The following is a 12695-nucleotide window of genomic DNA, read 5'->3' on the forward strand; positions in this document are numbered from 1 at the left end:
TAAAATATAAAAGAAAAGTTATTTGTTAAAATTTTGGAATTTATTTAGTTTTTTTGTCATTATAAAGTTAGTATATAATAATAATAATAATATATTATTATTTACTATTAATATAAAATGGAAGTGGAATATTGAAGTTTTCTCTGAATTTTATATTTTGCAATATATCATAAATTCAAATATGATATGCTCTATTAATTTAGAGAGAGAAAGAAAAAGATTGTTCAGGATAGTAGGGAGGTGTAGGGTATTTTTGGAATAAAAGAAAATAGTAGAGAACTGTAAAATATTTTTGAAATAGATGAAAATAGTGGGGAGGTGGAGGAAGACTTAGAGAGGTGGAGGGAACAACACCCTTCATAAATTCATTGTCTTAAACTGTTTTTGTTAAAGGTACTACCAATTTTTTGTGTGTGGATTGAACTCATGTGTCATAGGTGTTGCTTCTCTATGATAATTCTCTTTCCAAAGATCCAATAATGTGAGAAGCAAAACTTATCTAATTTTTATTCAACCTTATCTCAAATATTCTAGTAATATCTTTCATTATTAAAATATCATCAGTACATTAAAAAAATTATTGATGAAATATTTGAAATTACTTTTATTCAAATGAATAATCTTAAAATTTATTTATTTAATAAATCTATACTTACATATAAATATAATTTCATTTATTGGTGCCCATTTTTTTTCCAAATTTACCTTTCAAGTAACATTTTTTTAATTTAATCATTTCTTTAAAATTAATTAAATAAAAACATTTATAAAATAAATAAAAACTATCTACAATTAAATTATAAAAATATTCATATTTAATTTTATAGTTATAATTTGGTTTAATACTTATTTTGGTCGGGTGTGTCCAAAGTTGTCTTTTTTTTTTTTCAAAAGTTCATTAATATCATACTTTTCGCAAAAACGGTGCATGTCGACAAAGTTGCCTACGTGGTGAAACCTGAATGAGCTATACAATTTATTATTATGTGGCATTCTTGGTTTTCCTTGTTTTCATGGCCGCACTTTCAGTTTCCCCCGCTCTCAATTCCTTTTCCCTCTCCGCCTCTTTCCGCTCATCAGACGTTAAATTCTTCTTTTCAGTTAGCGTCGAAACTTGACTCAAGCAGCAAAGAAATAGAAAAACAACAATCTCATGAACTTAAAGATGGTCTTCACCCTCTGAAGGTTTTTCTCCCTTACTTTAATTTTTTTGTTTCTTGACAACTGAATTACAATGTGATTGGTTAATGATGACAATGATTGAAGAAGATGAAGAAGTGTGATAAAGTTTTTGAGTGGAAAAGGGACTACCACGTGACAGTCTCTTATTGGTTGAACTTGCCTACTAATTGGACATGTCATTTAATTTTGTACAAAAAATAGGATGTTAGTAAACTTTTGAAGAAAGGCATGACAACTTTGAACAGATCCTACAAATCGATGGACAAAATAGGTATTAAACCTTATAATTTTTGTTTTATTCTTATTATGAAAAAAATCATAATACATACATGCATGTAGACTGTAGTGCATGTATTTTCAGTAAATATATAATGTTAAGAAAATTTAAGATCGTTGAAGATAAAATATAGAGTTGAGTGTCAACTTTGTCTCTACTTTTAAAAAATATCAACTCTGTCCTTATTTTATATAATTTGTATCGATCAAGTTCATTCAATTAATTTTGTAGAAATGGAGATCCATCTCTTTCTCTCTCTTTGACTATGTGAGAAAAGAATAATACATTAATTGTTGCATGACATTAATGAACACACAAATCATGCCAATTACCTTTTTTATAAATGTCTATAACATTCATTATTTGGTTCTTCACAAATCTCCTATTAATGGAAAAATAATTACTATAATATTTTGTGATTACTTTTTTTTATTTAATAATTTGTATCTCTTCTAATAACGAAGTTTAAATCTATATTAGGTTTAAAATATTTTTGGGTTCGTCAAGTACGAACATGGACTAATGTCTATATAAAAAAATTAGATTCTTTTGTTTATGATTACAAGGAATACACTTTGTATCGATTCTATAAGTCTAAGGTAACTTGGCCTTGACATGTAAGATTATGGAATTATTAATTCAATAATTTGTTTGTGCAAGTTATGATGAATGGAATTCAAATAATTCATTAATCTATTCAATCTATATTCCTCTCTAATATAGAAACAACACTATTTTTAATTTCAAGTTTTTATATCATACTTTCATTTTAAACATCATTTTAAAAATATATTACTTGAATATTATATTTGAAAAATTTAACAATCGCATATGTTTCCATTGTTATATTTTAATATGTTTTATATTTAACTACTCACCAACACTTAACTAATGTAAATGTTTCATGTATAAATATATTTAACTTTATAGTGTTTTGTCCTTAATTTTATACTTAATTATACATATTTTAAGATAAAAAAAAATGAAATTAGTAGTACAATGTAAAGATATAATAGTAGAAGTTAAAAATTGAATTAAAACAATTAATCTATAAATAAACAAATAAAAATATCATTTAGGCCTTTAATTTTGAAAATATCTAGATAAGCAATTTAAAGTTGTAAAATTTGTGTAGTTAAAATAAATAAATAAATATATTATTTAAAAATAATTAATAACAATATTTATTTAATGGAATTGATACTGATTAAAAAAAATTATAAAATACTTTAATAGTAAACATTTAAAATTATAAATTACAGATAACAAAATTTAAATACATCACATAATATCAATGATAATAAATATTTAAATAATTTTCGTTCATTTTTAATTTACATTTATTTGAAAATAAAAACATATTAATAAACTTCGATAAATTTATTTCAACATTTTTCAATTTAAAATATAAATTTATTATTTATTTATAGTTCATCAAAATTACAATTATAATTATACATTTATTTATATAATTTAAATATATCGAAATTTTAAATATAAATAAAGAGATGTTTTGATAGAAAATGTTTCAAAATTTCAATGTTGTGTGTTTAAGTTATGTTACTTTGTTTAGTAAAAGAAAAGATCTTATTTTAATTATATTAGATTTAAATCTCTATACAAAGAGAGAAAGAGATAGGTCTGGATCGCAGAGAGATAAAAAAAATGTAAACTTTTTAAAATAAAAATTAAAGATAAAGTAAGTAATTAAATATAAAATATATTTTAATCATTTAAAATATCCTGCAGAGTAGTGATCTTTCTACTTTAATTTTAATTGACCTTAATTAGATTTTTTTTTTTTATAAATTCACTCAATTAAAACTCTTGCTCTACACATTAAAATTTGAGCAGTTCTGCATGCACCTCATCCACTTTGTCCTGCACCTCCCATTCATTTTATATTTCTAATTTCACCCCTAAAAAGAATATTTTGATTTTAAAAAATTTCTGAAAAAGCTGACACCTCTACACCCCCTTCTTCTTTACTCGTTTTCCCATGCTCCTTGTTTCTTTTTCCATGCCGCATCTCACATCTTAACACCTCTACACCCTTTCTATTTCTTTTACTTTGCCCCCCAACCCTTTTACTTTGCCCAGAGGAACTACCGTCACCCACGAGCTTCCTCTTCTGTGTATTATCATTTTCACGGACTCCTTGCTGGTTGTTGTTTAGCACTTCTTCTCGCAGGTTAGTTGTTTTTGCTAATTGTTTATATGGTCTGAGAATATACAATGGTTCATGATGTTGTGATTGAATTCGGGTTGGGATTATTCGGGCTGGTTGGAGGGTTCGGAGGGGGTGCGTCGCGCAGAACCGCACCTGGAAGACGCGGTTAAGAGGTGCCGCACCTGAGAGGCGCGGTTGAGGGGTGTCGCACCTGGGAGGTGCGGCTGTGAATAACCGCCGTTGGGAGATGCGACTAAGGGTAGCCGCCGTTGGGAGATGCGGTCATGGGTAACCGCCGTTGGCAGATGCGATGTGGTGTGGGAGGTGAGTTGAGAGGTGTCGCACCTCAGAGGCGCGATTAAGGGGTGCCGCACCTGGGAGGTGCGGCTAAGGCTTGCCGCCGTTGGAGATGCGGCAGAGGAAGTGGAGGTGGGGTGAGTTGCGGTTCCTTGTGCGAGCTGCGGTCAGGATTTTTAGGGTTTTCTATTTTTTTTTAATTTTCTAAATGTGAAAAATTATATTATTATATTAATTTAATTTTTTTTAGTATGTTTTGTTTTATTTATTATTTGTTTGTTAATTTTTTAAATATATTTTTTTATAATTTTAAATTTTGTATATATTATTTAATATGTATATTTTTTTTATTTTGATTTTATTTGTTTGTGAATTTGTTGTTAATATGTAATTTTTTAACCAGCTTAATTTTTTTAAGATTTTTATTGTTTTTGTTATAATTTGTAATTATTTAATTAAGTATTATAAATTATGTATTTATTGTTGTTAATTTTTTTAATCCTTTATTTAAGTATTATAACCGCAACTCGAAATGCGGTTGGCGGATGCCGCAGCTCGATATGCGACTGAAGGGAAATGGCGTCAAACATTAACCGCTGCGGTTAAATTTGATTTTTTCATTACTGACCTGGATCGACCTCTCTCCTCTTCTTCCTCCCATCACGTATCACCACCACTCTTCTTCTTCCTTCCATCAACAGCAACTATCGCGATCAGGTGACCAGATGCCCAAGAGGTATTAGCTCAACTCAAAATAATGAAACAGCAAGTGTAAGAACACAAAGAAGGAGGTGCATATGTTAGGGTTTATAGTAAAGTGTTCCTCCCTCTACACGTATAAGACAAAGTTGTTGGTAGGTAGGGGTGTTAGAAGTTAAAAAATCATTAATGAATTATTAAAACTGATTTGACTTTTATTAAATGAAGGATAAAAAATGTAATTTTGGAAGTGGAGGAGAAAGGGGTAAGGTGCAGGAGGAAGAAGCACTCTTCAAATTTTTGTCTTTTGTTTAGTTAGTGTGACTTGACGGCGTAAAAAAAAAAGGCATGACGTGGGATAAATTATCAAGGAAAGAGGATTCGTCTTGTGTCATATCCTCCTTTCACGTAATTACATTCAAATTCGAAAATTTTCCACCAGCACTGGGCCAGCTTTTCAGGCTTTTATTTCTCCCATTAAACTCATTCAATTATTATTTTCCTCGTTAGACCTGAATGAATAATGTGTGCATGAAGAAAAATAAAAAATTTTATCAATATAAGATTTAAATTAATTCAATTTTTTATAATAAAAAATTTAATTGAGAATATTTAAAATATAAGAACCTGTTTTTAAGATAATTCTATATAAATAAGATGTGAAAAATGATTAAACCTATTTTATATCATCAATTATCAACAAAAAAAGACATTCTTATTTTATTTTTATTTATTATATGTACATATATAATATTTTATTATCGAAAAGAAATAGAAGTTAGTTATACAATAGGGTTAAATATGTTTTTAGTCATTATACTTTGGGTGATTTTGGTTTTAGTTCCCCTTTCAAACTAAGGTATAATTTAGTCCTTCAACTTTAGAAAATTCTGATTTTATTTAGTCATTTTTACCAAATCTTTTTATTTTTATCAAGAGCTATGATGAAACGTGTTTGAAACAACAAATAAAGTTAAAAAAATTTGGTAAAAATGACTAAATAAAACTAGAATTTTCTAAAGTCGAAGGACTAAATTGTACCTTAATTTGAAAGAGAGACTAAAACCAAAATCGTCCCAAAATATAAAGACTAAAAAAACATATTTAACCCTATACAATATTTATATCTATAATAAGATGCAGTGTTTGTCAGATGACTTTAAAAGAAACAATTCTAACAGATGACTTTAAAAGAAAGGACACATGAATTGAATATATTTAAGAGTAAAATATATATAATTTTTTAAAAAAAAATTAGAAAATAAATTTAAAAATAAAATTTATAAAATTTTATGAAAAAGTATTTTAATAAATAAAAATAAAAATTATCAAACTATCCTTTAATATTATAAGTAATTTTACCGTCAAATCGACATCTTTTTCTCCCTTCAAATTTATGAAAACAAAAATAATTTTACCCAAACCATCTTCGAAAATATTTATAAACAGTGACTCACTTGCAATGATAATTTAACCAATATTTACTTATTTTTCTTTAATTGAAATAATTTAACTTTTTACTTTCTTTTTGTTTTTCTTTTTTTTTTAACTTCTCATTTTAAATACTCAATCCAATCAAACGCAAAAGACAAAAACCCTGTTTATTACTCACCTCCAGGATAAATTTATAGAAATATATATATTTTTTGTTATTTATTAATATTTGTAAATTATTAATTGGTAGTAGATTTATAGTTTTTATTATTAGATAACTGTAACATTAGCTGCAAAACATCAGCTTTCTCTTTCGCTCAAAGCACAGCACAGAACCATGAACGCTTCAAGGATGCTGCTGTCGTCTCCACTATCGAGCTGCCACGTGGTGCGCGGGAAGCTTTTTCCGGAGTCAATTAGAAGGCGCAGTTGTTGTTCTCCTCCGCCGCTGAAAATAGCGAGCATGGCGAAGGATGGCAGCGACGCCAGCAGCAACGGCGGCATCATTGAAAAAGTAGCCATAGGAGGTGGATTGATCTCAACCCCAGTAATCGCTTGGTCTCTCTACACTCTCAAAACAACCGGTTGCGGTTTGCCCCCCGGTCCAGGTGGCTCGATCGGTGCCCTGGAAGGAGTGAGCTACCTGGTTGTTGTGGGCATAGTGGGTTGGTCACTCTACACTAAAGCCAAAACCGGTTCTGGTCTTCCCAACGGTCCTTTTGGTTTGTTGGGTGCCGTTGAAGGCCTTTCCTTTTTGTCATTGCTTGCCATTGTGGTTGTCTTCGGGTTGCAGTACCTTGACAAGGGTTTCATCCCTGGTCCTCTCCCCGCAGATCAGTGCTTTGGCTAGGTTCTGCAGTAACATTTCCATAATGTAACATGAGCCACTACAATCTTATCCTTCTACTTGTGGATAAGCTCGTAACATGTGTCTTACAATGTCGTAATATGTGTCTCTATTTTCCTTTTAAGACTTCAGAGCATAAAATGGAAATTAATTGTTTGTGTTTTTCTTTATTTGTAGACTTCGTGCTCGCACGCGCCTACCAGTTACCCTTGTTCACAACCATAAAATAGGCAAAAGAAAAAAATGTACAGTTTAAGAGGATGGAGATGGTTTTGAACAGAAAATTTATTTGTTTATGTGTAATTTGTTCTGTGTAGAGCGAAAGGACTTGTTTTTAAAACGAAGGTGTAAACAATGGATTGAGCAAAGAACGAAATTTATCCATATTTTTTTTCAAAGTTACTAGTTCTTGTGTTTTGGCTTAAACACGGCTAAGATTCTGTCGTTATGTTTTCATAAATTTAGTCTTCAAACTTTTAAAAAACGCAACTTTAGTCTCTCTTACTTTCAAAAACATGATTATATTTTAGAATGAAGAGACTATAATGACCTGTTTAGTGAAAGTTTTCCTCCTCTGACCTGTGTTCAATGTTCAATATCTGGTTAAAAGCTGTGTTCAAACATATCTAGAGGATAAATATGGAAAAAGGAAGGGTTAACATTGCTAATATGCTATAAATGGGATTGTGGGATAGTTGCTTCCTAGTTTAATAAAATATCATCATTTTGAAGTTAACAATGCGAACAATATATATATTAAGTAGAGTAGTAATTTATGGTGATTTGCTTCTCATACTGAAAATAAAGCCTATTAAAGTTTAGAATGTTATTTTTAGTGAATATGCAAGTGTTTTTGGTAAGGTATTTCAAGGTAAAATGTGGTATGAGTGAGCAGAATCCTGTAAGAGAATTATGGCCGAACATGGGATAACAGAAGGAAGACCAGCCAAAAATGGCAAAAGCTATAACTGATTCAAACTAAGCAAAAGGTGGCAGAGAGAAATGCATTGATTGAGAAAAACATAGGTCCTCCTTTGTAGGAGACCATTGAGGAATAACAGCAAAACCTCCTTTCGTATTATGGACTTTTTAGCATGCAACACGTTTCCCTTTTTCTTTCTGTTGACAACCCCTGTTTTCTTCCAATCAGGTACATTTCTTCCTTGAGAAACAAAACACTTCTACCTACGACACTTCAATCCCATAATCTAGGAACACAAATTCCATTAGTAATTCAAGATAGAAACACCAATAAACATAGTAGTAACCTGGTTTTGACCTTTGTGTACGTTAATTGATCATTTCGCATTCATCTACATGCTTCTAACTAACATGCATTCATATTTTTTACCAAAACTCGTTGATCATCCCTACCACTTGTTCTTTTCAGGGGTCCAACCGTTTGTAGGTGGTGTTTCCGGCAACGTGCTCTTCTGGATACAAATCTTTGGCCGGAAACGATAATTAAGTCCTTCATGTGAATTCTGAGATACAGTAACAATGTCTTCCTCTCCCAACAACAGTTCTCCAGATAATGCAACACCTGATGATTCCACGCCAGACGACAGCACCCCTGACAACAGCACCCCTGATGACGCTGACAACTCATCTTCACCACCATCAAATTCATCACCGCCACCATCACCACCGCCACCATCATCACCGCCACCATCATCACCGCCACCATCATCACCGCCACCATCATCACCGCCACCATCATCGCCTCCACCTTCATCGCCTCCACCTTCATCGCCACCTCCATCTCCACCACAATCATCTTCATCTCCATCTCCGCCAACCCCATCAGAAAAGTCCTCTCCTTCCCCTCCAACATCAACCAACCAAAGCCCGCCATCACCCAATACTTCCCCACAGACACCTTCTCCACCCGCTTCATCACACTCTCCTCCCTCCTTTAAATCACCCACTCCTCCACACAAATCATTGCAACCTGCTTCAAAAAACAGTGGCAGTGACAGTGGCGGTAGTGGTAAACATGGAAACAGCGATAGCAGTGATCGTGACAGCCACGATAACAGTAAAGCCATAGTTGGAGCAGTGCTTGGGGTGGGGAGCGTGCTTCTTGTTTTGGTCATCGTCTGCGTTATCTGTTCCAGGAAGAAGAAAAAGAAGAGAATGTACTATTACGGAGAGCAATCATTCGGAAAAGGTAACCAACCAAAACCGTTACTATTTCTTGCTTGGCTTTCATGCATATCATGCACAGGCACCACCAGATGATAATCAATACTAACAAAACTTTCCATGAATTTTCCATCCCACATTGTCCAAATGGTTCACTTTATTGACAAATAGTACCCCTGAAAACCTGCGAGAGGGGTCTCGGGGTATAAGAAATAAAAGGAGGCCATTTTTGTTTTTCTAACTGGAACTGTGTTTCAAAATTATGTTTTTTTGTTTGTCCCTCATCACAGTTGTGTACTGCTGTTGATTTCTGATGTTCATAACTAACGGTCTCCACAGGGAATAACAACTATTACAATAGTGGGCAACACCAGGGTTATTACGGAGGTCCACACGGGGACCATGTTGTGAGGGTGCAAAACGGAATGGTTCCCGGTGGCGGTGGTGGCGGTGGTGGGGGTGGTAGTGGGGCTGGTGGTGGGTGGGGTCCACCACCTCCTCCTATGATGCATAGCGCTGATATGAGCTCCAACTACTCGACGGGACCACCCCCTTTGCCTCCTCCCTCACCAAACCTTGCTCTAGGCCTCAAAGGTGGCACCTTTACATATGAGGAACTATCTGCTGCCACCAATGGATTCGCTGATTCAAAGCTGATAGGACAGGGTGGCTTCGGTTATGTCCACAAGGGTGTGTTGCCTAACGGAAAGGAAGTGGCAGTTAAGAGTCTAAAAGCAGGAAGTGGACAGGGAGAACGGGAGTTCCAAGCTGAGATTGACATCATCAGTCGTGTCCATCATCGCCATCTTGTGTCACTCGTTGGATACTCTATTTCTGGTGGCCAGAGAATGTTGGTCTACGAATTTATTCCCAATAAAACCTTGGAATATCACCTTCATGGTAACTACTACATATATGCATTCTCTCAAATCTATGTCACTTTAGCTTTCGCTTCAACTGTTCTATTTCAAATTTCACTTCAAGGACAATTGTGAAAACATAACCCTCAAGTTTACACACACACACATATATATAAGTTTAACATGAAAGAAAACCTTTTAGTGATGTAAAACATCTATAGAAACTTTCTATAGTAATGACAAACTTAAACAAGAATTTGTGCAAAGAATAAAACTTTGGTTTTTTAAATTGGAACTAAAAATTAGAATGGGAACATTTGCAAAAAGCACTGAGAGTTGTAATGCCGCTGGAGCGGGTTACTTGTGACATTTTTCTGACTTCTTTTGCTGTGAGCACCTGCAACTGCAACCAAAATTGCTAATGTGTTCTATGGTTATATGCAGGAAAGGGAAGGCCTACAATGGATTGGCCTACCAGAATGCGAATTGCAATAGGATCAGCCAAAGGACTGGCTTATCTTCATGAAGATTGTAAGAGAGTCACAACCCTCTAGATTATGATCTTTCTTTTTTTATTGATTTTATTCTGTATTTACATTTTCTTTTAAATCTTTTGCTGTATCTCTTTAGGTCATCCTCGTATAATCCATCGTGATATTAAAGCTGCGAATGTCCTCATTGATGATAGCTTCGAAGCAAAGGTTCGGCATAATTACATATTTTATCTATTTCATTAGTTTACATACACATAGTTACCTACTTAACTATCATCACACATTTTATGTCGAAGTTAATTGAGTTTCGCAACAACACATTTCATTCAGGTTGCTGATTTTGGATTGGCTAAGTTGACCACCGATAATAATACTCATGTATCAACTCGAGTCATGGGAACTTTCGGGTAATTTCTCATCACCATATGGTTTCATCCCTGTAGAAACTTCAAGAAAGAAATGTTTTTTGCTGACGATGTGCATGCTTACACAGGTACCTAGCCCCAGAATATGCATCAAGTGGAAAATTGACTGAGAAGTCTGACGTTTTCTCATTTGGGGTCATGCTATTGGAACTCATAACTGGTAGGCGACCTGTGGATCACACAAGTGCCATGGACGACAGCTTAGTAGATTGGGTTGGTATCATCTTCATCTTCATCTAAGACTCCATCATTTGTCCTATAACAATTTTTTTTTTTCTGGTTGAACTAATTACAACTTTTGGGAACCTATGAACCTAGGCTCGACCACTACTGACTCGTGGATTGGAAGAGGATGGCAACTTTGGAGAGTTGGTTGATCCATTCTTGGAGGGAAACTACAATCCTCAAGAATTGGCTAGGATGGCAGCTTGTGCTGCTGCTAGCATTCGACATTCTTCCAAGAAACGTCCAAAAATGAGCCAGGTATGTATATGAGTCATACAGAGATCGCATCAACGTTGATTAATGTCATAGGAGTGAACAAAACAAAATAAAAATTTCCCTTTTATAGTGACTAATTGGATTCATATTCTATTAAAGTACATAATTTATTTACTTACGAGTTTATGTGCAGATTGTAAGAATATTGGAAGGAGATGTGTCGCTGGATGATTTGAAAGATGGGATGAAGGCAGGGCATAGTACCGTTTTCAATTCTTCATCTGGGTCAGATCAGTATGATACAATGCAGTACAATGCAGACATGGAAAAGTTTAGAAAGGCAGTGTTCTCTAGCCAAGATTTTGGCATGAGCAGTGCTGGCTCTAGTAGTGAAGTGAGCCAGAAACAACGGCTTTAGATTGCGGAACTGATGAGATTACTTACCAATTGTAGCAGAAACCGAGTGACCAGTTACTGCATTTTATTGTTTGATTGGCATGCGTGCATGGGAAGTGAGGTCTCAATTTGTAGACAACTGAACTGAGCTTGGTGCCTTCAACCGTTTCACGGTGCGTTTGATGAGGCCTAAGGTCAATGTAATGTTATGTGGCTTGCATCTTTTGTTCAATGTTTTATGTCCTTTGATGTAAGAGCACATGTATGCAATGGAGTCTTGAACATAAATATAACCCTTATCATTGATGCAATGTTTCTTGTATTTGTGTCACCCAGGTTGTGGTGACAGTAGGCCTTTCAAGTACTTAATTCTTTTATTTTATTTTTCTTCTGTTTCTTTCAGGAAGGTAGTAGGCCTTAAAAATATATTATATTGTTGTTTCTGATAGAAGAAATATTCACTTTCATTTATGAAAAATTGAGGAGTAATGATTTTTAAACGGTTCTATGAAATTTTGTTCAGGAGGTAGAACTTTCAACACAAGTTCACATCAGTACTTAGATGTCACAATGATATATTTCACACTCACTCTTGTATATAACTCCTATGTATGACACTTAAATGCATGTAAATGATTCTTATGTAATTTATTCATTTGTATTTAAATCCTTCTCTTAATTTTGAATTGGTCTATAATTAAATAGAAAACACTAAAACAATGACAAAACCTGGAAAATGGACGACCAATATGGGAACACAAGTCCTCGTAGTTCAACATGAGAAGAGGATGAAGAACCATTTTATATATTTAGATTCTCACCAAATGTATTTCAAATTTGTTAGTTTGTAAGACAATATGTGAATGGCAAAGAGTGATGAACACCAATGAGTTTTTACAATATTAAAATGATATTGGTTTTCAAGAAAATAGAATAGTAATTTTATAAGGAGAATGATATTTAAACAACATTTTTTTTAAACATTTAAATATTGATTACGTGTCAATATGTGATTGGTCAAAAATTAC

The 12695-nt window shown here is 33.4% G+C and overlaps 2 protein-coding genes across 5 annotated transcripts; both read left to right on the forward strand.

The window, feature by feature from the left end:
* Positions 1-3511: 3511 nt before the first annotated feature.
* LOC106777175 lies at positions 3512-7076 on the forward strand. Its single transcript, XM_014664713.2, has 2 exons — positions 3512-3650; positions 6364-7076. Exon 2 carries the CDS (start codon positions 6397-6399, stop codon positions 6907-6909), a length of 513 nt encoding a protein of 170 aa, XP_014520199.1. The 5' UTR covers positions 3512-3650; positions 6364-6396; the 3' UTR covers positions 6910-7076.
* Positions 3536-12131, forward strand: LOC106776654 (proline-rich receptor-like protein kinase PERK4). Of its 4 annotated transcripts, none has more exons than XM_022787594.1 (10): positions 3536-3650; positions 4439-4662; positions 8297-9076; positions 9391-9951; positions 10356-10442; positions 10542-10612; positions 10736-10812; positions 10899-11043; positions 11149-11313; positions 11465-12131. In XM_022787594.1, the coding sequence occupies exons 3-10, from the start codon at positions 8407-8409 to the stop codon at positions 11687-11689; spliced, it is 2001 nt and encodes a 666-aa protein (XP_022643315.1). In that variant the 5' UTR covers positions 3536-3650; positions 4439-4662; positions 8297-8406; the 3' UTR covers positions 11690-12131. The 4 variants fall into 4 exon arrangements, with proteins under 4 accessions (XP_022643315.1, XP_022643316.1, XP_022643317.1 ...); XM_022787596.1 differs by lacking the exon at positions 4439-4662 and adding an exon at positions 7084-8191 and having other exon boundaries at positions 3580-3650; XM_022787595.1 differs by lacking the exon at positions 4439-4662 and having other exon boundaries at positions 3537-3650.
* Positions 12132-12695: the final 564 nt, after the last annotated feature.

The sequence above is a fragment of the Vigna radiata genome, chromosome 11, assembly GCF_000741045.1.
Source record: "Vigna radiata var. radiata cultivar VC1973A chromosome 11, Vradiata_ver6, whole genome shotgun sequence".
Classification (NCBI taxonomy): domain Eukaryota; kingdom Viridiplantae; phylum Streptophyta; class Magnoliopsida; order Fabales; family Fabaceae; genus Vigna; species Vigna radiata.